The sequence below is a fragment of the Schistocerca cancellata genome, chromosome 6 (assembly GCF_023864275.1).
Source record: "Schistocerca cancellata isolate TAMUIC-IGC-003103 chromosome 6, iqSchCanc2.1, whole genome shotgun sequence".
NCBI classification, from domain to species: domain Eukaryota; kingdom Metazoa; phylum Arthropoda; class Insecta; order Orthoptera; family Acrididae; genus Schistocerca; species Schistocerca cancellata.
In genome coordinates, this window is record NC_064631.1 from 342133606 (window position 1) to 342160693 (window position 27088).

The following is a 27088-nucleotide window of genomic DNA, read 5'->3' on the forward strand; positions in this document are numbered from 1 at the left end:
GTTCAATCTTTACTAAGGCTCATCTTAAAGTGTTGTGTTATCACTTATAACAGCAAAAGTATTAGCTGCTAATGACTCGGCATGTGCATCAGTAGGGCGATAGGAAACGAGTGTCCAGGAGGTGAAGAGAACAACCTTCTATGAGATGTGTGAACTTCACTTCGCAAAATGGACACTATCAACATTCAAGAAATGTTCAAAGCAAATCATTGACTTGCAACACGGACACAGAATGAAAAAGGGCGTGCCAAAAAGGTGGCAAAGGTTCGCATCATAAAGATCGAAGGCGAACTCCTTGGGAGTTACAAACCGTGCAGGCTGTTCTTTTAGGTATCCATTCTTAAAGGATCGTGTTGCTGTAACGGGGTGATAAGAATTGATGGAATGTGATATCATGAAACCGATTGCGAAATAGTCAGTCGTGGAGCTTATCGTGACACTGGATATCTCTTAAGGCGTAGCTGCAGATAGTGTGATAATATGTTTTATAAGCAAGGAAAAAACAAACATCGAGAGGCTGAATCTCTCTCTTGCTTACAGCATTTCCTAATCAAATACCGATTGGTCGGAGTTGAAAGCAAATCCCTTACTGACCGATAAGTTTCCTTATATCATCTACAAATTTTCGGGCTGATTCCTCAGTTTGCTGCGCTTCGTCAAGTTGACTCTTTGTTTGAAATATCGTTACCTTAAGTCTTCCAACTGTGTAGCACTATTAGAAACTATGAAACCATCCACTGCCTCCCTTGAAATCGTTGTTACCAATGCCTCCCGTAGTTTGATGTTCATAATGTAGTAGATACTGAAAGAACCAGAGGTTGTACAGAGTGACAATTGACAGGAATGGGGGAAAGAAATACAGTAGAAGAAGAATGGGTACCTTTGAGGGATGAAGTAGTGAAGGCAGCAGAGGATGAAGTAGGTAGAAAGACGAGGGCTAGTAGAAATCCTTGGGTAACAGAAGAAATATTGAATTTAATAGATGAAAGGAGAACATATAAAAATGCAGTAAATGAAGCAGGCAAAAAGGAATACAAACGTCTCAAAAATGAGATCGACAGGAAGTGCAAAATGGCTAAGCAGGGATGGCTAGAGGACAAATGTAAGGATGTAGAGGCTTATCTCACTAGGGGTAAATTAGATACTGCCTACAGGAAAATTAAGGAGACCTTTGGAGATAAGAGAACCACTTGTATGAACATCAAGAGCTCAGATGGAAACCCAGTTCTAAGCAAAGAAGGGAAAGCAGAAAGGTGGAAGGAGTATATAGAGGGTCTATACAAGAGCGATGTACTTGAGGACAATATTATGGAAATGGAAGAGGATGTAGATGAAGATGAAATGGGAGATACGATACTGCGTGAAGAGTTTGACAGAGCACTGAAAGACCTGAGTCGAAACAAGGCCCCCGGAGTAGACAACATTCCATTGGAACTACTGACGGCCTTGGGAGAGCCAGTCCTGACAAAACTCTACCATTTGGTGAGCAAGATGTATGAAACAGGTTAAATACCCTCAGACTTCAAGAAGAATATAATAATTCCAAACCCAAAGAAAGCAGGTGTTGACAGATGGGAAAATTACCGACCAATCAGTTTAATAAGCCACAGCTGCAAAATACTAACACGAATTCTTTACAGACGAATGGAAAAACTTGTAGAAGCCGACCTCGGGGAGGATCAGTTTGGATTCCGTAGAAATACTGGAACACGTGAGGCAATACTGACCTTACGCCTTATCTTAGAAGAAAGATTAAGGAAAGGCAAACCTACGTTTCTAGCATTTGTAGACTTAGAGAAAGCTTTTGACAATGATGACTGGAATACACTCTTTTTAAAATTCTAAAGGTGGCAGGGGTAAAATACAGGGAGCGAAAGGCTATTTACAATTTGTACAGAAAGCAGATGGCAGTTATAAGAGTCGAGGGGCATGAAAGGGAAGCAGTGGTTGGGAAGGGAGTAACACAGGGTTGTAGCCTCTCCCCGATGTTACTCAATCTGTATATTGAGCAAGCAGTAAAGGAAACAAAAGAAAAATTTGGAGTAGGTATTAAAATCCATGGAGAAGAAATAAAAACTTTGAGGTTCGCCGATGACATTGCAATTCTGTCAGAGACAGCAAAGGACTTGGAAGAGCAGTTGAACGGAATGGATGGTGTCTTGAAGGGAGGATATAAGATGAACATCAACAAAAGCAAAACGAGGATAATGGAATGTAGTCGAATTAAGTCGGGTGATGCTGAGGATATTAGATTAGGAAATGAGACACTTAAAGTAGTAAAGGAGTTTTGCTATTTGGGGAGCAAAATAACTGATGATGGTCGAAGTAGAGAGGATATAAAATGTAGATTGGCAATGGCAAGGAAAGAGTTTCTGAAGAAGAGAAATTTTCTAACATCGAGCATAGATTTAAGTGTCAGGAAGTCAATTCTGAAAGTATTTGTATGGAGTGTAGCCATGTATGGAAGTGAAACATGGACGGTAAATAGTTTGGACAAGAAGAGAATAGAAGCTTTCGAAATGTGGTGCTACAGAAGAATGCTGAAGATTAGATGGGTAGATCACATAACTAATGAGGAAGTATTAAATAGGATTGGGGAGAAGAGAAGTTTGTGGCACAACTTGACCAGAAGAAGGGATCGGTTGGTAGGACATGTTCTGAGGCATCAAGGAATCACCAATTTAGTATTGGAGGGCAGCGTGGAGGGTAAAAATCGTAGGGGGAGACCAAGAGATGAATACACTAAGTAGATTCAGAAGGATGTAGGTTGCAGTAAGTACTGGGAGATGAAGAAGCTTGCACAGGATAGAGTAGCATGGAGAGCTGCATCAAACCAGTCTCAGGACTGAAGACCACAACAACAACAATGTAGTAGATCACTATCACGAACATACTGTAAGTTGCATCGAGCACCCTAGAAACGAGCAAGCCCATTTCTTGCAACAAGTTCGCCTTGTCCCCTCCCCCCCCCCCCCCCCTGAATCTTTGTATTTTTTCTTCTGCACTACCCGCTCATATTTCTGCGGACTTACATGAAATCTGTTCTTCATTGCTTTTTACTATACTGACGATTACCTTCCATTTACGTAATAATGTTTAGTACCCGCTCCTTTGACAATGATTGTTCTTTCTGTATTTCAGTGGAGATGGGAATTGTGGGGCCCTGTCCGACAAGGACGATCAACTACATGGCTCGACACCTTTTTCAGGAACACTTTCACTTTTTAAGCACTTATCGTCATAGTACTCCTCATGTACGTTGTCTGCACAGTCGAGCGTATGTAGCGCCACGCATTCTACTGAATGTTTGCAGAAACGCTAGTATTTCAACTGTCACTTATTACTGAATCCGAGAACTACCTTGGGTTTCTTTCTGATGAAATGTTAACTTTGGCAATTGTTGTTGCAGATACTATGCAAATTTGGCTTGGTTTGTTGATGCGACTGCTCTGCTTTGTATCAACAATACCAGCACTACGGCACTGTTGGGAGTTAATCGTCGACCAGCATCGTGCTGTGCTCACTGTTGGATACCGCCGGTCCCGCCATTCATTGCCATTGGCAACCCATATTGTGGTTGCAAGGTAGACAATATGTGGGGTGTCGAATTCCGTAAACATCAGTCGCATTTAGCGATTTCGCACTCAAGAGGTTCCTTGATAGTAACCAGATCACCTTTCTGATCAGTAACATTTGCTTATTGTGCTAGCAATGACGAGATACTTGTAGTATGAAAGAAGTGTACGATACCAGAACTAATTACATAGAACTCTACTGGCTACAGAAACATTGGAGCAAGAAAACTCTTGTTTATGGCATGTTTGTGACAAGGTGAGCCCATGTATTACACTGAAAGGGAACTGCTGATAGCACGAGCTAAGGTTACTATGATCCATGATAAAATAAGGGAAATCAGAGCTCTCACGGAAATATATAGGTGTTCGTTCTTTCCGCACGCTATGCGAGATTGGAATAATAGAGAATTGTGAAGGTGGTTTGATGAACCATCTGCCAGGCACTTAAATGTGATCTGCAGAGTATCTATGTAGATGTAGTTGTAGACACGCTGCTTAATAATGTTATTTGACTAAGCACAAGTCCACCATTTCTGTAATTTACGGGCCGGTGGTCTGCGGACGCGATTGTGGCGTCCGATAGCGTCCCAGACGTCTTCCATCTGGCATAGTTCCGGACGTTCGTGAGCAAGGTTCAAAGTATTCATCAACATGCTCCTAAGACCCCGGTGCCACTACTATGGCCTTATGAACTGTATAGATAACCTGTGGAAAAAAGTCATGTAGCAACGTAGATGGTCCGCAGTAATGTTCACGTAGTCCACAGCATTAGTAGAGCCTTTGAGTACTACACAAATTCTACGGATACCTAGATTAGTGTCTCCCACAGCAGCCGCGTGGAATTAGCCGAGCTGTCTTAGGCGCTGCAGTCATGGACTATGCGGCTAATCCCGGCGGAGATTCGAGTCCTCGAGCATGGGTGTGCGTGTGTTGGTCCTTAGGATAATTTATTTTAAGTAGCGTGTAAGCTTAGGGACTGATGACCTTAGCAGTTAAGTCCCATAAGATTTAACACACATTTGAACTTTCTTTTTCTCCCACAGCCAAATATTGCCCTCATCGACCGGCTTCGGTTGTGTGGTTCAGGTTTCGAGCAGCTATACGCCTGGGTGACGGTATAAACTACCTAGTACCAGAAGAAACGTGATAAGCCCATCAGGTGACGCTCTCCCCATTGATCCTGGCCCAGTCTTCATCACCACGTACCTTATGCCACTGTAACTGATGGTTTTATTGGGTAAGCATGGGAATACGTAAGGAATTTCGCTGTCAGGGCCAATGTACGCTGAAACGTCTGCCCCAAACACTTCCGTCTGCACGAGTATTTTATCTGTCCTCCGATTCGCTGCAGATCGGCGTTTGTTTTGCAGAGTGGACAAGCCTCCTACGTTCACGTTATATGATGAGATTTTCACGTTCAGCATATTGTTGCCTACTAGTGTTTTCCTTCAACCACTTTCCATAGATGGTCACGACAGTACCACGTCAACAGTCGAACAGCTTTGCCGTTTCCGAGATGCTCGTTCCCCTGCACTGGGCAACTGTAATCGCCTGCATTAGTTGAATCGGACTTAGGCTTAACAATGGCTAATACAATATAATATATAATACCTGGAAAGTAATTCTCAAGTAGTTCAAATACAACTCGTTTGAAAAGACATTTGCTGGTTCAGGTTAGCAGTCTGTTTGTTGACAGTGCGTCCATGAAACCGTCGAGTTTTTGAAAACCGCCTTTATGCCACTGTTGACACTAATTCAAATGTCAGTCTAATCATCACTTGCTTGTTGCTAAAAAACTGTATTTTGCTTATCTCTAAGCTTAATTCAGCACTAAATAGATCTCCAAGACGAGATAGTCATAAAATCCGCAACAGAACGTAACTGCGATTGCTGCACTGTACGTGAAAGTGGCGACGTTGATTCAGTTGCCAAAAGCAAACGACTTTTGTTTACTGAACATCGCTATTTTAAAATCATAGCTAAGAGACATTATACGATGACCCAACGTGCACACCAAAGAGTTGAAGAAGAAATTATCATTTAACTGATTTTAACGTAGCACTTATCACCAGGTGTATTTTCTCCTCAGGGTAAGTAATAATCATTTCATGTATGACTTCTTGGAACTCATCCATCAGTAATAGATAAACCTCTGCTGGTTATGGAATATTGTGGCACTGTCGCCATACTAGTACGTCGCGAGGCTTTGAATTGGCTGTTCGCGAGGCTCTCGACTCCACGATCTGTATAATGCGCGTTATCAGCGAGTAACATCGCAGCCAGATAGCAGGTGTTAGGCTAGTGGGACACTCCATCTCTGATTTTGTGGATAAATTTGGCGTTTCTCGTGACATCATTCTAAGGCTACACCGTGAACCCCTGATTCGGGGTCTAAGCGCTGCAGCAAAGTTCAACTGGGCGCTTCAGTCTGGAACCGAGCGACCGCTACTGTCGCAGGTTCGAATCCTGCCTCGGGCGTGGATGTTTGTGATGTCCTTAGGTTAGTTAGGTTTAATTAGTTCTAAGTTGTAGGGGACTGATGACCTCACAAGTTAAGTCCCATAGTGCTCAGAGCCATTTGAACGATTTTTCAACTGGGCAGCCACATACAGTGACAGGCATCACGGCACACTGTTGTTGCTTGTTATAACGGAGAGACGAATCGTAGAGTCCATAAGTCATTTGCCGTGTAAGTACTGGACAGTATATTGTCGAACCAAGTGCTCATGTTAGCTACTTATCTCCAGGGTGTCTCTCCTAACAGTCGTCAGCCGCATTTTCTGAGGTGTTTCAGCAAATATTTACAATTTCGTTTTTCCATTGTGCAATAGAAATCGGTCAAAAAAAATTAGCGCTCTTCATGTCTTAGATGCAGACGGAAAGGGTCGGTTTGTTACTCGTTACTAACAAAATGATTTTTAAAGCGCAATTTTACGTGCGCATTCGTTCGCGCGATTCTAGGTTAGTCTAGTGTGCCATTTGTTTTATTGACATTTATCAACAGGGACAGTAAAACAAGAAGGTTAAACAGCACTGCAGAAGCGACTCAGTAGTGATGCAAACTATGCGATAAGAGACATAAGGGGCGAGGGCAGTGCTGCCGCTGTTGAAGAACTGTTTATTCTTCGAGTTTTACAGTCCCCTTTAATACATAATGATAGCAAAAATGTCGCACTAGACCAACCTGCAACCGTTCTATTGAATTGGTACGTAAAATTCTGCATTAAAAATCTTTTTTTTTGTGACGGGAACCATATCGACGCTTTCCGTACACTCTGGGCTTCCCACGAAAGACATGATGAGCACTATTTGTGTCGACTGACTCCTGATACTCAATGCGAAAACGAAATTGTAAATATCTCCTGGTACATCAAAGAAAATTTGCCTGACTTCTCTTAGGACAAGTGCCTTGTATATAGCTGACCATCAGAATTGCAACATCGTAAACATAGCGTCCAACGAAGATAGAACTGACATTTCGTGTCATAAATGCCTGTGTACGCAAACTGTTAGAATTTGAGTACAACTATACAAACTAGGCAGTGTTGCCATCTTCATTCTGTATATAAGGAAAGATTTTGCAGAGAGATTCTTATTCAAAGGTGGAATATGAAGGTGGCCTGTTTGTAAGAAGAAGGTGTCATTCTTCTTGTAAGAAGAAAAAGAAGAAAAAATGCCTATGACCACAATTCGGCCGGACTGTGGCCAATCGGGACAACGTTTTATCATTCCGCGATATTGCTGTTAAGAGTCTGCAGGGATCCCGTGATTGTCACGCTAATCAATCAAGGAGTTCAGGATGACCATTCAAAACACCAGGCGTGGCCAGCGTGACATATTGCTGGTTCGGTCATGCAGGATCGTAGCGCCATGAAACATGTCTTAAGTCAGTAAATAATTGCGATCAAATTAGTCCCCCCACAGACTGCGTGAAGACGTATGGGGCATGTGGTGTCACCGCCAGACACCACACTTGCTAGGTGGTAGCCTTTAAATCGGTCGCTGTCCGCTAGTATACGTCGGACCCGCGTGTCGCCACTGTCAGTGATTGCAGACCGAGCGCCGCCACACGGCAGGTCTAGAGAGACTTCCTAGCACTCGCCCCAGTTGTACAGACGACTTTGCTATCGATGCTACACTGATAACTACGCTCTCATTTGCCGAGACGATAGTTAGCATAGCCATCAGCTACGTCATTTGCTACGACCTAGCAAGGCGCCTTTACCAGTTTATATTGAGATTATATAATGTATCAACAAGAGCGATGTTCACCAATTATGGAATAAAGTTAAGTATTACTTCAACTACGTAGTTTATTTGCTGTATTAATTACATTGTAATGTTCCAGACTTCACGCCAGTCTGCGTGAGCTTAACGCGTGCCTTTCGGCATCCTCGCATAGTGACTTGGCTGTCTTGCCAAGTCACAACAGGGCACAATACTTGAGTCGTAGATTTGACTGTCAAAGGCCACGTGAGACGTCCTCCAGTTTAAAACTGCATGTCAGAGCATCCAAAGGGGCCGCAGTATCAGCTACATATTAGCGTAACAACATGCCTGTTACTGTCGCAGCTTTGACAAAAACCCTTTCTCCGATGTAACGAGGGAGTTGAATAAGACACTAATGCAGGGAGTAGGTTCCACTTGCAGAACTCATTGGGGGAAGTTGATGACAGACGTCCACTTACTCACGACAGCAAGAAGGCCTAGTCTACATTAAAGAAGTTATCCAACGACCCTCACGAACACATTCAATTTAGCAACGTCACTGCAAATTAAATTGCTCATCAAATTCTGAATAACGGCAAGTGTACCAGAAAGAGTCGGAAGGCTACTGATAAGGTAACACTGATACAAAATCAGAAACTGGTTTCATCAGCCGCCCAATCATAATAGAAGTAATCACTAATTGTATCCGAATTGTGAAAGATGACATAGCTGTTGTGGTAGAAAATGTACAATTAGAATCGCTTGACAAAAGAGGTACTTACTGGCTCACCCACATTTTCAACAAAGTGTCGGGAAACGTTCAATATTTCGTAGCTCTGGGTACAACCTCTTGTTGCCGCTCTACCAAACCCGAAAAGCCGCCCAACGACCCGAAAAATTTTCGGCCAGTATCTCTATTCTGTCATCCGTTCAAGCTATTTGAACCACTCAGAGAAGATAAGCTCATTAGAGTACAAGTCAACTTCCAACCTGGGCGGTTTGTGCAGGCCAAATACTGAATCTTACCCTGAATATCGAGGACGGCTTGTGTGTTTGGCGTGTGTTTGGGGGGGGGGGGGGGGGAGGGGGAGCATCAGTTACTCCTCTAGGTCACATTTGGTTTTCGTGTAGAGTAAAGTAACCAGTGTCCGTTGCACTGCGCTTGCTGTTATTCCATTGCCACTGCCATATCGTCTACATCTACATCTACGTCTACATCCATACTCCGCAAGCCACCTGACGGTGGCTAGTGTTATGCATGTTTTTAGCAGAACAGTGCACGTCGAGATACGGCTGCTGCTCCGACGCAAAGTGCTCTATGTGATGGGCAAACTGCCTTGGCCAGCAAATTCACCGTATCTCTCTCCAACTGAAGACATAAGGGACACTGGAGCGGGAACGTACTCGCCATCCAGGGCCTGCTAAAATCGTCGCTGAATTGCAACAAAAAGCTCAAGACTCTTGAGACAATCTGTCGCAGGATGTTGCATTTTTTTCGGAAGTGTTTGATTCATGAACAACATGGAAAGTCTTAACTTTTTTTCGACAGAACTGTTGTTGCCAGAGGTGGCAGCTTAGTGTACTAACTAAGTTGCACGTCTTGAATAACTCTCTTTTTTCGTGCAATTTTTATCAGGTATTCCTTCTATGCACTGTAAATACTATCTCGTTATTTACTGTCCTTGTTGATGTTGTAATATTAACAGTCAGCAGCGTACGTACCAGCACCCCATAGGCGACCCGTGTTTCCACTACTACATTCCACTGTGCCTAAGTTCAGCGGGCTAGTCAGGAGACCATGACTCCTACAGAAAAAAGGAAGAGTACTGTCAGTGAGTTCAGTGGATATTTCTAGTTACGGCGTAAGGAGCTACGTCTTGGCAGTGAAGTACGGTACGAACTCGCCATTGGAAAAAAACCAGTCCAGTTGCCGTACTCCATCGGTTATAGCCAACTTGACTGAGTGGCCAAACATTAAAAAATACTGACATGAATAAATATTAAAACGAAACTCGTAGTAAGGCCTCTACAGTGCGTTTAATACTTTATAAGTTAAGATAAATTTGAATAAGCGTGACAAATTTATGGAATTTAATAAGAGCGATACAAAATATTGATACAAGATTCGTCACTGGATAGCGAACGGCAAATGCTGCGGGGTACCATATACATGATTTCGTAGCCGGCAGGTGCGATGCGACAGATTGTTAATGGACTAAAAGACCTCAATAATTATTGTTTGAAATATTGGTAGTCATGAACGCTTTATGTGAAATAGTTTATTTTATGACCAACTCGTCAGTAATTAGCTGTTATATTCAGACTCTCAGATTACCCGAAAATGTAACAACACATAAGTCAGGTCGGCTACTGAGAACATGCTCCAATAAACAATTTTACATCATCGACCTTGGCTACTGATGCCAATTACAGCAGTATAGCCGGACCGCGACTCCAAACACGTGCTTGCCAAAGGCAAAGCTCGCAGGTTCCAGTCCTGTCCCAGCACACACTTTTAATCTGCCAGGAAGTTTCTTATCAGCGCACACTCCGCCGCAGAGAGAAATTCATTGTGGGCTACGGCGCTCGAATTTCATAATTTACCGTAGATGCGACTTCTTACTGCTAATCCCAGTCGATGCTGGCTGTATTCGCCATATCTAACCACTCACACCAAATGGTTTTCCGCCAACAGAACCGGAACTGATTGGCTGCTGGCGGAAATACACTTGAATGCCACCTCTAGTCTAGTGACTAGCGAAAAGAAAAACATTCGCTCTTATAATTGCCGTGAGCAGCATCGGACTTGGAATAAGAGACGCTCCGGCTTTTCAACAAGAAGAACCTTTCCTTTGACAAAGGGACTGGAATAACACGAGAAAGAGATGGAGATTGGCGACCAGTGGTCCATCAAAATGCAGATCACTACCACGTTTTTCTCCTGTGACAGTTCTGAAGACGTTAATATCTTAAACACTTGCGATGAAACGTGGTGGAAATAACAGCCACCCTTCTTGCTCTGCTCATTTTGCTCCAATTTCTTTATTTTCCTGCCTTTTTTTGCCATCTGTGTTGTACCGCTAGCCTGTGCATGGATGGAATGCATTATTCCACGCCTCTTATTAGCTCATTCATGGAGAGAACAAGGTAATAAAAAGAAAAAGCAATCGTGAAGACGAACGAAGTGAGCAAGATACGTGTGTTTTAATGCAATAAAACGCGAATATGTGTCAGGGAACATGGTATACATTACCTAATATTCGTAGACCAACAGTACGTTGTAAATACCCAACTTAGTCGTCCCAGGCTTCATTTGCCAAATCTGTAATGCGTTCTTCAAAAATTACGCAAATCTTAAAAAAATCGTAACGGATGTTGGATGCTTTAAGTTTGTAAAGATGAAAACCTTAGCCAGCCGGGGTGACCGAGCGGTCCTAAGCGCTTCAGTCTGGAACCGCGCGACCGCTACGGTCGCAGGTTCGAATCCTGCCTCGGGCATGGATGTGTGTGATGTCCTTAGGTTAGTTAGGTTTAAGTAGTTCTAAGTTCTAGGCGACTGATGACCTCAGATGTTAAGTCCCATAGTGCTCAGAGCCATTTGAACCATTTTTTTTTAAACCGTAACGCGTAACAGGAAAACACAGTTGGAGGACAGATCACTGAAAAAAAAAGTTAGGTGACAGTCAGCATTCATCCTATTTGCATTTCATGCACGTTTCTCTTCACGAGACGTCCGCAACTGGTACCCACCGTCAGTGACAAAAGCTGCTACAATTGCTAAAATTATTTATTTCTAGAAAAGAAAGCGTCACCTGGTTTTAGGACATATGTACCATCTTAAGATGCACATTAAAATGTGAGTCCACGAAGGTTGCATAATTAAGGTTAAAATAGGTAAACTTGTATTAACTTATTTTAACCTTAGTTATGCATCCTCTGCGGACTCACATTTTAATACGCATCTGTAGCTAGGACATATGTCCTGAAACCGGGTAGTACTTTCCTTTTTTGGATAAAATATTTGTTATAACTATTTACAAGGTACACGGATGAGAGAAAACATTATGGCCATTGCCCATCGTGAGGTTGAATGCTGACTGGTGACGTTGCAGGCCTGTAATGCGGTAAGAAAAGTACTAGTATATAAGCGGAGTAGAGGTGAAGGGCGGTTAGTCCCGGCGCTCAGAAAGGCCAAATAGAGGAAATCTGCAGACATATGTAGTCCGGAAACGGTGGAGCTTGTCGGCTATTTATAAGATACTGTCGTGATCATCTGTGCAAAGTAGCTGAAGGGCGGTGAAAGCAGAAGTAGGCGACTAGATGCGGGACATCCACGCATGATCACAGATCATGAAGATCAGAGACTTGCGAACTCGGCTGAACGGGGTAAGCTGCGATCTGTGGCAAACCTGACGACAGAGTAAAGGAGATTCGACCGTGGCCGAATGGAAAAGAGCCGTCTGGCCACATAAACACCTTTCCTTTTTTCAATTCAATAAACTTTACCAACAGCCGTACACTTTAAGATATTTTATTTTATTGTGAAAGCAGCCAGTTTCGGCCATTCATTTTGCCACCTTCGGCCCCATACGCTTTTCTCAAATCAACTAACTTACCGTATCGATCCATAAAACTGGATATCGTGAATTCCGATTGTTGTGTAGCTGCTTCATACGAAAGCGTGATATCAACTCACATTTCTTGTGGCGCCTGGTCAGTGGTCGCGTCAGGATACTCTATCATCCAGCCGGACGCCTGCTTGAAATACTCATTGCGACACGATCGTACTCGGGCAGGGAAAGGGGGGGGGGTGTATTACGCAATGGCGATGGGGGCATTAACCAGGGTTTCCATGGGAGCTGTGGTAGTAACCAAATACACCATGGCACCATGACAGCGGTGGTCTACGTGAGCGTTATTGAGGGCTAACTGCCTCCCTCATGATCAACGTCGTCATCATCATCATCATTACCATCATCAGACCGGGCCTGTTAGGAAATACGCCTTACCATCCAGTCCTGTTTGCGGACCATCTTTTTGTGTTCACTCTGGTCCAGTCCACGCCTCTTTTTCCAACAAACACCTCCACACTTTTTAGCTATGTATCCCGTGGTCTTCCTTTCAGTCGTTTCCTCGGATCCTCATTTCATGTAGCTCCTTGGAAATTTTCTTGTTTTCCATTGGCCGTAAGTTCCCACTCAATCTTAGCCCTAATGTTTCATCCCATTCAACAAGGGTTGCTGTGCCACTATTGCTCTCCCTCTTTTATTCCTCATCCTGTCTGTCCTTATTAGTCATATCCTGCTTCTGAGGAACATTTCACATGCCTGTAATCTGCTTACATCTCATTTGTTCATTACCCATGTTACATCTGCATTAGTAAGTACTGGGATGTAGTAACTTCTTCATATTACTCCTTTGCTTAATATTCGGGATGTCTGTGTTATAAATCAGGCTCCAAACACTTCACGTGAATGATTCTGCCTATCTGCCACGTCCATTGATCTCTTTCCCATTTCCTCCATTTCACTCCATCACACTTCCCAAGTACCTTATATCTTGTTCACCTGTTCACCTCCAGTCCTTATTCCATTAGTTGGCCTATTATGCACACAAGATCTCTCATTAGATAGTTTAAATTTCATTCCGTACTGTATCACACCTCCTTCCAAAGCGTCCAGATACTCCTGAACATCCTCCTCCCTGTTTCCCCAGGTTGTGAAATCACCCGCGAACACCATTGCTTTCATCTTGACCTCTCCAATTTTGCTATCACCTTAGCCCTTATCTCATTCACGACCAGAAGAGGAGGGATAATAATGCTCTGCTCTCTTTCACACAACTCGTTTGGGAACCAATCGGTCCTTTTGTTTCCCATTTTCACACAACTCAAACTTACACAGGGCATCTCCTCTACTTTACTTGAGGTCTCTTCCTCCATTCCTTCTCTAGTGCTTCTTAGATCGTTCTTCTACATACCTGCACCCCTATGCTTGATATCTTCCCTGTACGTGGTGGTACGTTGCAGCACGATACCTTTCAGTGGCACAAGGCCAGAATTATTCTACAATGGTTTGAGGAACATGATACTGATCTCACGTTGATAACAAGCCTACCATATTGGTCTGATCTCTGCCCTCTGGAACACATCTGTGATGCTATTGGTCGCAAACTCAGTGCTTACAAACCGCTGGCTCTTAATTTATGGGATTTGCGTGAACTGTGTATACACATTTGGTGTCACATCCCTCCTGAATCCATGCTAATGAACTGAGTTCCAACGATAGACCAACACACTATTAAGCAGGTGGTGTTAGTGTTTTAGCTCATCAGCATACCTCAACACTGTGTAAGTTACGAGACCTGGCAGCTTACCGGTGACGGTGAGATAGGTCCGCAGCACCCTCGGCGGGTGCGTGGCCACCTGACACTCGTAGAGCCCCTGGTCGCGCAGGCGCACGTACTCGATGCGCAGCCGCCAGTTGCCGGGGTAACGGAAGCTGAGCGTGACGCGCTGGTCGGCGCTGTACTCCTGCCGGCCCACCGTCAGCAGCTGCAGCGCGTCGTGGCGCCGGTGGAGCCACGACACCTGCCAGAGGATAACATGGAACAGCGGGCTAAGCTCAGGTTTCTTACACCACATTGCGAAATGAAACTGTGAACTTTAGACATTAACATATAACATTATTAACTTTGCACATTTGATAAGGTCAATGGGCGAAATACTGATTATCCCCTGAGAAGATCGCACTGATTGCTTTGGTGATATGTGTAATTAGTACCAGGTGGTCATGTGAATCTCCTCCACTGACCCACGCTATGGTAGTTCAGTGCTCCGTAAGTACCCTCAGCTGTGTGGGATCAGCGCAGACGTAAGTGATCATGTTCCGACATACTCATAATCATAATGTGAATTAAGTCAATTGATACGTTGATGTATCAACGTGGACTGATCAACGCAGCCAGAAGAAGCAGTGATCCAGTCGCAGCTATGTAACACGGTGTAAAAGCGGTCGTGGTATGGAGGACACAATAATAGACGTGCCTAGCACGAAGAAGCAGGTGAAAGAAGTGGACACAAGTAACACACCAGGTCCAGATGCAGTCCTAATTCAGGTTTACAGGGAGGGCTCGACTGCTTTGGTCCGTAACCTGGCTTGCATTTATCACAAATCTCTCGCCCAGCATAAATTCCCACAAAATAGGGAAAAACCGCAATTGTCTCCTGTACAGAAGAAATGAAAAATCACGAGCCCGAAAAATTACAGACCACAATACTTAACATCGGTGTCCTGCTAAATTCTTGAACATATTCTCAGAATATAGCAAATTTCCTGTGCATCGATCAGGGTGGTGTTAGAAAGCATCGCTCCTGCGAAACTCAGCTTGCCCTTTTTCTCACATGATATCCTGCGAACTATGGATGAACGGCAACTGCCAGATTCCATATTCTTAGATTTCCCGAAAGCGTTCGTTACGCTCCGTCACTGGAGGCTGTTAACGAAGGTACAAACATACGAAATAGGTTATCAGATGCGTGAGTGGCTCGAAGACTTCGTAACTTATAGAACACCGCCGTTTTTTCTCTAGATACGTGACGTTTGAGGGGGATAGGGTGAGCAGCAACATGCGAGTCTGCTGATGATTCTGTGGTGTATGGCAAGGCGTCGTCGTTGAGTGACTGTTGCAGGATACAATTTTGTATTGGATGTGATAAATGGCAGTTTGTTTTAAATGTAGGAAAAATTAAGTTAACGTCTATGTGTATTAAAAACAGTTCTCTAATATTCGAAAGCTGATTGCAGCATTAGTAGTGTGCTGCTTGACACAGTCATAGAGATTAAGTACTGAGGGGTGACGTTGCAAAGCGATATGAAATGAACGAGCACGTGAGGATGGTATTAGGGAAGGTTAATAGTCCGTTTTATTGCGAGAATTTTAGAACAATGAGCTCATCGGTAAACGAGACAGCGTATAGAGCAGTAGTGCAATCCATTCTTGAGTACTGCCCGAGTGTTTGGGATTCCTACCAAGTCGCACTAATGGAAGACATCGTAGAAATTCAGAGGCGGACAGTTAGATTCATTACTGGTAGGTTCGAGCAACATACAAGTATTACAGAGTTGCTTCGTGAACTCAAATGGGAATCACCGGATGGATGTCAACTTTCTTTTTGTGGGTCACTATTGAGAAAACTGAGAGAACAGGGATTTAGGGTTTAACTCTGCAACAGTCAATAAAGTGACAGCACAAAAATAATAATGTAATGAGTATCACATTGCTGTATGACCTACACTGTAATGTATTCATATTACAGATTATTATTAGAGGCAGCTGTCAGACACAAAGTCTTGGCAGCCTGAAGTCTTCCAGATTCTGTAAATTCACTTGTTAGGAGTATAGCAATCGAGTGATTTAGAGACAGTAAGAATATACCACACAATTAATTTTTGAGCCGTGTTGCGGCTCCGATCAGAGATACATCATATCATTGCTGCACGTATTTTTTCTCTGTTCGCCGTGTGGCCACCGGGAGGTGTGGCTGAGTGTACTTAGCGCTGGTCTTCCCTATACAAAGAGAGAACCGGCCGCTTCTCGTTTTGGACACCGGACAGCAGTTGGTGGATGAAAAGACAGCTGGACAGCAACGCGCGGTTAGCAGCGCCTCTTCCTTGATGTGGAACGAACTACTGCCTGCACGGTTAAATGAAAGCTCCTGGCCCAAATAAGCCCTGAGTGCGCTGAACGTTACGTCATCGCTCATTCATTGTCACTGCCAAGAGACTACTTCGGACTATTACATGCTGGATTTGTGTCGACGTGACTGAAACTGGTGAGAATCTGTCTCTGGTGAGAATCTTTCTCTGGTGAGAATCCGTCTCTGGGAAAATCCTGTAACTGTGTTCGGACCCGCGTGTTCTTGCAATGACCTGGCAGTGTTCTAGTATTTATTATCTCCATGCCACTCTACTTCCCCAGTGAAATAGTGTATATACGAGGGCTGTCCAGAAAGTAAGTTACGATCGGTCGCAAAACGGAAACTACAGTGAAAACCAGAAACATTTTATTTGCAACAGGTAGGTACACCTTCCACCTACATCTCTACATAGTCGCCGCTCCTACTTCGAGTTTTGTCGTAGTGTTGTATCAACTTTCCAATATCCTCGTCATAGATAGCAGCCGCCTGTGATTTCGGCCAGATATCTGCACTGGTCTGCAGCTCGTTGTCTGTCGAAAAATTTCGTTTTCATGGCCAGAGGTTTTTGTGAGCAGAAATGAGACTCAGGGGGACCCAATTACGGACTGTATTGTGGGTGATGAAACACTTCTCATAGGAAACGCTGTAGGAGCGTCTTCATTCTCCCTGCAGTGTGCGGCCGAGAATTGGCTTAATGAAGGAACTGCTCGACAGTTGTATTATGTGGGCTGCATGACACAGGCGAAATCTCTAACCGGGCCCTCATGCTTGGCGGGAGACGCTATTCCCTACGCATCTTTACGTGCTCACTGTTCACTCAAAACTGAAAAGAGCGTCGCGACACGATTGACGGGCATACTAGAGACACTGACCAACACAACTGTGCGAAGCTTTACCGGATTTTCCCAGTGGTTTCCATTTCGCGGCCTATCGTAACTTACTTTCTGGACAGCCCTCGTATTTTAAGGCTGGCAAGCGATTAGTTGTTACCTCCATTTGACTCTTTTATGGCAATATATCTTGCAGTGATGTGCTAGCAGCATGGCGCCATTTCGGTACTACGTACGGTAGCTACTTCATTCACCAATTTGGTTAAAGCGTTCCTTATTCTTAAGTTTTCTTACTGTCTAATGGCTGTACGTTCTTCCAAATGGATCAGAAGCTTGACCTTTTTTTTTTTAATGAAACAGAAGTAATGCTTTCGGAGTCCTAAATTTGGCCTGGTTAATTAAGTTTTGTGTAAATTCGTATTTAACATTGAAAGATTTACCGATGTCCATTTTCGTTAAATCTAGATTTTCTTAATTCTATCTTTTGTTTTAGCGGAAACCAATCTAACATAATGGCAGTAATAACTGAGGTCAGTACATTGGTATGGTGATTTAATTACTTTTAATGCATAGTTAATTTAATATAAGTGTTACTATCGTATCAAACTTCCTTATAAAGAAAGAAGAAAGGAGGTAGGAAAAGAAACGACTTTGGGGATATAAATGTGTTACAGTGTAAGAAAAATATTACTCAGAAGATAAACCAGCCCTTGCTTCTTCCTGCCCATGACTAACCACTAGAGTTTCAACTTGTGCTGAGTGTGGGTGAAGCAAGTGCAGATGCAGAGGGGAGTAGTGCAGAAAAGCGTGTTTTAAAAGTTTCTATCCTCAATATAGATAAACAACTTTGCTATCTAAGAAGGAGTTGTAGGTAGCACAATTGATGGGCAGGGAATGCTGCATTATCTTATAGAAGGAAAAAAATGGCTACTGAAAATAAGCGGTACCTATTCTCTCTTTGACTGATTAGTTAATGGTCTAATAAAACCTACAACAACTAAATATCACTTCCCTTTTGTAGCTTTTAAAATTAAACTTCTGAGACAACATTATTTTTCATTCTAGTTACGTTAGACATAGTAGGCAATACTTGAATTCAGTCGTGGGTACTGGCCTCACAAAAGTTGGAACCACTCCACTAGATCGCACACATAAATTAGAAACAGTAACGGACCTTTGGCACTCCCTTGCCGTATTCAGGAAATTCTCTTTACATCTACTGATTACTTGCTTCAAGGAGCACTGAATGAAGTCTCAGATCTTCTCCCACACTGGGTACGTTCGTATTTAGTTAACTAAACGAAAGCGGAGAACTGCATCGAACGCTTTTAGAGCTGTCAGCTGTTGACTTCACTGTAAAACGTTTTTGCTTACACAAGTGTCCTTTATCGTTGTTTTCATTTCATAATACTGACCCTGATATCAACAACATTGTCTGCTGAACAGAACAGTAAACAAAACTACTGTAAAAAATCAATTATCGACTCAAAATTAGCTAAATATCTTTACTTCCCACTACTGTAATCGTACGAGACGTATTCGGAAAGTAAGTTCCGATTAGGCATGAACTGGAAACCACTGTGACTAACCGACGGAACTTTGCACAGACGTGTTGGGCAGTGTCTTTAGTGTGCCTATCGATCGCTTCACGGCACTCTTTTCAGTTCAGAAATCGAAGTGATCACATAGTAATGAATAAAACAACAGTGTCTCGTGTGAAGTATGTGGATCTGGTGAGAGATTTCGCCTGAAGCTACGCGGCCCATATTATATAAATGTCATGCGTTTCTTTCTTCAAGACCATTTTCAGCCGCGATCTGCAGGGGCAATAAAGGCGCTCCTGCAGCGTTTTCGATGGGAATTGTTTTATTACCCGCAATACTGCCCATAATTGGCTCCCTCCGTTGTTCATCTCTGCTCACATGAACCGCTGGCTACGAAGACATTTTGGCACAAACAACGAAAGGCAAACGAGCGAAGAGAACTGGTGGAAAGCACAGACGGCTGCTTTCTGTGACGAGGGTACTGGAAAGTTTGTACAAAGCCACGACAAATGTTTAAGTCTGAGCGGCAAGTATTTTGAGAGGTAGCTGGAAGGTGAAGCCAACTGTTGCCAACAAAAGATTTTTGATTTTCACTATGGTTTTCTTTTCGCGACCGATCGGACGTTACTTTCCGAACAGCTCTCGAACCTTACGCTGACGCAGAACGCGAGCGAGCTAGCTGATCTAAATCTGATAAATGTATGAAGTTCGTCATAAGAGTACCTTCAGTTGCGGCTACACTCTCTGCTATTAGCATCCTACCGTGCCCAAGCTAACGTGACTCTTATAAGAAGGTAAACATGCACCTGCGAAGCTTTAGCTTTCTTAAAGACGTTCATTATCTATTTGACGTGTGATATTTTCAAGACAGCATAACGGGTGGGGAAGTAGAAATATGTCCTTAAATTTAGGTAATGATGTAACACGGGCTTCCGCGGCCATTGTTGAATTTTAAAACCTTTTTCAGGCCATGAGACCGCATTGTCAATATCTAATATTCTTCTACTTCTCGGCAACTGTTTCAAATGGCCTTTATCAATCAGCTAAAAACCTTGAGGAAGGTATTTGCAACAGTGCGATACGACACAACGTTGACGACATGTGGATGATCGGGTCTGATCGAGAGTCATCTTGGATAGCCTATTGATAAAGCGACCACACGCGATAAACAGGAAACGAGCTTTCGATTCACGGTCAAGCACAAATTTTCATTTTCGTCATTGCATTACACAACTGATGGTGGTCCAAATTCGCAACTGCCGATACATTTCATGTATTAGCAACAGTTGTCAAAACGTCAGAAAATTTTACGTATTGACAATGCCATTACATATCCTGTAGTATTTTATTTGCCTTAAACAACCGGCTTTAAGGGCTTGTCCTCTGACATCAATCCCTCAGAAGCAACGAAAACTGAGCTTCCCCTCCCCCGTCACCGCTGGTGGACAATAGCTTAGAGTTTCTGCTCTCGTAAATGAATGGTGTCCTCTCAGCGGACTGACGCGATTACTCGTAAAACGATGTTTCTTGTACTGTAATAACCTCCACCGACATTTTCGTATGGACAGTTCATCGTATAGTCACTACTTACAATATTTCCTTTGTAGAGCTTCTCAGACATGTTACCGTGACTATGGTAATAACGTTTCCTCTTTCTGACTTCTATAGCAATTTTTTGTCTCAAGGGCAGGGTGAAACGTATGCATAAACAATAAAATTATAGAACAGTGGACGCTACACTTAATAATGAAAGATGTGCTAATCAGCGATGTGCCCTATTTACGACAAATGATACATAGCACATGCTTATTGACACATTTATTTGGAAGTAGAGACGTAATTTAGCAAAACGTTCATACATATTTTTATTGAGAGGAAAGTCACATGAACACTAGCATGATATTTCTTTGTCTGGCTGTGCGTTCATCCTGTAATAAATGTAGAAAATTATTCAACAATTATTACTTTACTGGTTAGTCAACAGGTTCCTCACTGATGGGACTGACTGAGACACAGATTGCATGAGATACGGTAATATATTTTTGGTGAATACTAAGGAATTAGGTGGAAGTAGAAACAGTAGGGTGATAAGTATGGGGATACACAGCACGTGGAGAGTTGTTCAGTAAATAAAATATTCGGTGTATACGTGCAAATCTCTTGAATACAGTACGAGGAGGTAGAATCAATAATTAATGAAACGATCTGTCAGATAATTAAAGTATACTGAGATGCTATTTAATGATAATGTGCATATGACCAAATAATTATTTTCGAGATCTTCTTTCAGGAAGCAACGACATTCGACAGCGTAAGAAGAAGAGCACAATCTAATTGTGATATATCAACGAACGTAGCTATTCTACGATGACATCTGCCCTCAAACAAAACCGCAGCAGCAATAAATGCATATAAAAACTATTTTCTTACTAGAAGCTGTGTACACTTACAGTAACTTTTCGACATAATCCACATGATGGCTGAGGCAACTGTATTTACTGTCGGCCACCAATAAATAGAAATGATCCTTGACGTTGCTTTAAGGCCACTCGTGACGTTCGAATGGTTGCCGTTACAGCTATGTCTTTACTTGAAGAAAAGATGGAAATGAGGTTGTACCTGTCTGGTGGACGATCAAAAATGTTCGACAAAAACTGCGAGAAAGGGCATTGTCAGAAATCAGAACAATTCCGGAAGTCACACTCAGCAGCAAAGTTCATTTTTCATTCTTCGATGAATTTCTGCTGCGCTGGTCCCTTCTGCTTGCAGGTAACGGGTAACACTTTTCAATTCGCACTTCACGGCCGAATCAGTTGAGGTGGCGACGTTTGTGGCTGCAGCTCGGCGCATACTGATGTCTTGAACTGTGCAGTGAACAGAGCGTGTGGTGCCGGAGCCTACGCAACTGTCTACTGTGCACACCACCCGCAAGCCGCTGGTGTAGCGTTTCTGCTTTGGTAAAAATGAGCTGATATGCTTCAACAAAACTATAAAAGCTTAAGTTCAGTCTGCAACTGTGAGGAAAAAAACCTTACGTGACATCAATTCTGCGTCAAACGACGGAGACCATTTGTCTAACTTACAAGCTACAAAAGTCTATTTTTGGAAGAAAACACTTCTCAGCTGTGTTTAAATATGTTCTATTTTTAATTTCCAACATTGGTGAAAGATGTTTCTTTGTGCAAGATCAGAGTATCACGTATTGAAAATGTAATTGTTCCCTTTCACTGGAAAGATGCTCTCACAACACACTGCAAAAAATATTTTCTACTCCTTTCTTCTGTTGGTTATTTAAATCGTCTTAATTCTGTTTGCCAGCGCTAACATTTTGTCCATCTTATATTCCTTTCAACTATGAAATCATAGTAAAAGAGTGAGTTTATTGTGTCATCTTTCCAAGATTCTATATATTCCATAATTGTTTCAATTACGAACTTGGATACGGAAATCATGAAGTAATAACTGAGTTCCCATATTTCGGAAAAGAATGGTTTCCAATTACTTTACAATGTAATTATAAGAGAGCTGCTATGAATGGAAATGAAATTGCGATTCTACATGCACAGTTAGCGGTAGACAGCGATATAGTTTCGTCGACAGTACTTCAGTGGTACTATGTTCGACAGCTAAAACCAATATTCTGAATTTCACCAGAAGAACTGCTTTTACATAAACTAGAGAGTATACATACTGATGTTCACATCCAATTCCGAAGTTAAGTAGTTCGTGTTCTTCGTTCCTAGTAATATTCATTCATCATGTCCCTCCGCCTGTGTTACTGTAGAGATGCGAATTGGGTCACTTAGTTGCCCAACAGTTCAGTGGTCCGTTAAGGGTCTGTAATTAACACTGAAGTGTTTACAAAGGGAAAACAAGACTTTCTTGGGTAGCGTACTGTAAAAGAACGGTATATTTCCCACTATTTTGTTTCTACTTTGAAGAACTTCCCGAAACAATGTAATTCCACTCCTTGTGAAGGGGGTCGGGCACTCCACGATAATGGCAGGCAATTATGTACGAGGGAGGGGGTGGGGACAGGGCGGGAGTGAGTGAGCCAGAAGCCGGGCACACAGTTTAATTTGCTCCCTCGTCCCCGGCAGCCCGTCGTGTTTTGTCTGCCCACGTCTCTCAGCGCTCCCCTCCACTCGCACGCATTGTCTCAGGCCACTCTCGCGTGCTCCTCAGCGCATCTTGTTAACACAATGCGCAATGAATAACTCGTTACTATGGTTGCTGCGGAGGCCCAGTTTGTCTAACTAGGGGCAAAGTGAACACGTGCTAACGGCGGCTCAGTGCAGCATCAAACGGCGAGACACTTCCTGTTAAAAAGGAGGCAAGTGTAGCCAACCAGAATCTTCTTTCCGTCCACACCCTGCAAGCCGCTGACCAGTGTAAGGCTGCTATTATTAACCGATTATGTCCCATCATCTTCATTTGATTACAGTTGCATCTCTTATTTTTGCAACAGTTAATTTCGTCATCTTACAATATTGAATGGGTCAGTAACAATGAAGAGCTAAATCGGACAAACTGAAATTGAAAAATTACTTCATTTCGTCAGAAATATATGTTGAGGTTCTGCCTCAATAATAAATGTGGCTATGGCCTCCCGTATGGCAGACCGGTCTTCTGTTGCAAGTGGTTTTAGTTGACGCCACTTCGGCGGCTTGCGTGTCGTTGAGGATGAAGTGATGATGAATACAGCACCCCGTCCCCGAATGGATCAATTATCCGACCCAGCAATGGAATCGAACCCGAACCTCTCGCATGTTATTTAGCGCCTCTAATCACTTCTCTCTCTTTCTGTCTCCATCTCACTCCCTCCAATTTGTTCGTTATTATTCTCGGCACTTGGTCTGGGCTGACGTCACAGGACATCCGTTCAAGTTCGTCGTTGTACAGGGTGGTCGAAAATTGCCGTTACAGACTTCTAGAACTTGTAGAGGGGAGTGAGTACATTGTATTTTGAATAGGAACCCATGTCTGGAAACGTCATCCAACGATACTACAGAGCTTCAAAGTTATATGCGCGGGCGTCTGTAAATGTACGTATACACGGGGTGATTCCGTGATTACTGACTTTCTAGGATGAAGGACAACGATAAATGTAGTAATTTGAAGTAAGTATCCCTGTACCAGGAAACGAACGAGTCGAAAGTTGTAAACGAAAACCGTTCTGATACCTTTGACAGTTGAATACATGTACCGGTTCTTGAGTTGCGATGAGTGTAGGGTTGGTAACTTTCAGTGGTGGTAGTGTGGACGAAAACGAGAAAAGATGTCCAATAAACGTGGGCTCTAAAGTGCGTAAATTAACAGCTAGGAACACTTGCACAGTAGAGGAGATGTGTTTCACATTGGCGGAAATGAACAAATGGTCATAGCTCCTCAGGTATGCACTTTTACTGGACATTTTTTCTTGTTTTTGTCCGCACTACCACCACTGAAAGTTACCAGCCCTACATTCTTCGCAACACAAGAACCGAGATGGTGAGCTGCCTCACTGGCATAACTCAGTGCGCGGCTACTTAAACGACGTTGTATCCAACCGGTGGATTCGGCTCAAGGGACCGGTAGACACAGCATTTAATGCATGACCTCCACGTTCATACACGATCTGACGGGATCATGTGTATGTGCTTCCTATACCAGCTGATCTAACCGACTTTAGCAACAGTGTTATTCCAACAGTTACTTCTGACACATTGATAAAGATTTCGGGACAACTCGCCTATCGACTCAATATGTAATCGGTGTTCACACTGAGTAATTGTAAGAAAAACTGTTTGTGTTTCTCTTTCATTTGGTGTGTTATTTATAATTGTGAGGTGAATGTAATATGTGTTACAAAGCCTTAAAACCCGTATATTCTTTTTGAAACACCCTGTACTTTACTCAGTTCCTTTTATTAAAAAGAGCAGCCAGTCCCCTGACCGATCACGCTGAGCTACCGTGCTAGGATCACTCGGCTATGGAGTCGGGTTCTGCTTCAGTTTATACTCCGCAAACCACTCTGAAGTGCTCTGCAAACTGTACTTCGCACTGTGCTCGTTATTAGGCCTTTCTCCAGTTCAATTTGCGTATGGAGCACAGGAACGAAGATTGTTTAAACGGCCCTTTCGCACTGTAATTAGTCTAATCTATTCGTCAGGAGGGCCCAGCGCAGTGTGATAGGACGGCTGTTATTATCTGTAAACGTATATGATCTGGCAGATAAGGTAACCAGCATCTGCGGTTGTTTGCGGATGATGCTGTGGTGTACCGGAATATGCCGAAGATGAGTAATTGGAGGGTGATACAAGATGATTTAGATAAAAGTGATGGATGACAGCTGGCTCTAAATGTAGAGAACTGTGAGACAGTCACGTCGTTTAAATATTCGGGCCTTAAGTAGCAGAGCGATATGAAATGGAACGAGCATGTGAGGACTGTCCTAGGGATGGCTAGTGGTCGACTTTGGTCTGTTGGGAAAGTATAAGGAAAGTGTGGTTCATCTGTAAAGGAGACTGCGTGTAGGACGGTAGTGCGACCTGTACTTGAGTTCTGCTAGAGTGTTTGGGTTCCGCCTCACATCGGGTTAAAGTAAGCCGTCGCAACAAGGCAGAGACTGGCTGCTAGATTTATTACCGGTACGTTCCAACAACACGCAGTAGTTACGCAGATGTTTCGGGAATCCCTGGAGGGAAGGCAACTTTCTTTTCGAGGAAGACTATTGCGAAAATTTAGAGAACCGGAAATGGATGCTGACTGCAGAACGAGCTACTCCACTAACATACATTTCGCGTAAGGTCCAAGAGACTACGGGAAATTAGGCCTCTTACGGAGGCATAAAGGCAATCGTTTACCCCTGGCTCTGTCTGCGGGTGAAACAGGAAATGAAACGGCTAGTAGTGGTACAGGGCACCATCCGCCACACACCATACAGTGGCTTGCGCTGTAGGTATGTAGATGTAGATGTTGTATACGCAATTAATGAGGACCTGCCTCTTACGGAGGCATAAAGGCAATCGTTTACCCCTGGCTCTGTCTGCGGGTGAAACAGGAAATGAAACGGCTAGTAGTGGTACAGGGCACCATCCGCCACACACCATACAGTGGCTTGCGCTGTAGGTATGTAGATGTAGATGTTGTATACGCAATTAATGAGGACCTATACTTGGGGGTTGTAGTAGTTTCCTAGATTCAACACTTTAAAGTTGTTTCCTGAAACTTATTAAATAGGCTTTTACAGAGTACCTTGAGCCAATCTGCAGGAGTCTGCCATGTCAGTTACGAGGGCTATTCGGAAAGTAAGGAACGATAGATCGCAAAATGGAGACCGCAGGGAAAATCAAAACTTTTTTATTTGCAACGGTTAGCTACAACTTCTCTACACAGTCGCTCTCAGACTTCGACATCTGTCGTAGCTTTGTACCAACTTTTCAATTCCCTCGTTATGGAAGAAAGCCGCCAGTGAGTTTCGACAGTTTTCTACTCTGGACTGCAGTTCGTTATCTGTGTCAAAGTATTGTCATCAAAGCCAGCGGTTCATTTTAGCAGAGATGAACCTGAGGGGTAGCCAATTACAGGCTGTACTGCGGATGATCAAACACATTCCATCGAAAACGCTGCAAGAGCGTCTTCATTGCCCTGCAGAGTGCTGCCGAGAATTTTCGTGTAGAAGGAACCGCATGACAGTTATGTTATGTGGACCGCATAGCTTCAAGCGAAATCTTTCGCCAGGCCCTCATACTTGGCGGGAGACGCTAATTTCTAGTCATCTTTACGTTCTCACTGTGAGCTCAGAACTGAAAAGAGTGGTCGATACGCATACTAGACACAGTGCCCAACCCATCTGTGCGAACCTTCATGAGATTTTCACAGTGTTTTTCCATTTCACGTCCAATCGTACCTTACTTTCCGAAAAACCCTCGTATTTCCACATGACCATAACGCTCTGCCATCACTCAAACAAATCTCTACTAATTCGTACTCTCCCTCTTTATATAGGCTACGTTCAGTTACCCCTGTAAATTTTCTTTCGCACTGGTACCACGCAGTATTCTGGGAATGGGTCGCACGAATGATCTACATGCAGTCACTGTTATAGACTGTATTTTCCCAGCATTCTACGAACGATCAAGACTGTTACACCAGAGGATTTTTACGCGTTATCTATTATCACTATGACTTCTTGATATTGTAGTTATCAGATGCTACGTTTTTTCGATTTGTGAACCAAATTTTACATTT

The 27088-nt window shown here is 43.2% G+C and overlaps 1 protein-coding gene across 1 annotated transcript in view; it reads right to left on the reverse strand.

Annotated features, from left to right (window-relative positions):
• LOC126191363 (uncharacterized) overlaps positions 1–27088 on the reverse strand; it is a 216969-nt gene that overhangs the window by 54691 nt on the left and 135190 nt on the right. Inside the window, exon 4 of the mRNA XM_049932211.1 lies at positions 14160–14373. Within this exon, the coding sequence (XP_049788168.1) occupies positions 14160–14373 (214 nt within the window). The remainder of the gene's footprint in view (positions 1–14159; positions 14374–27088) is intronic.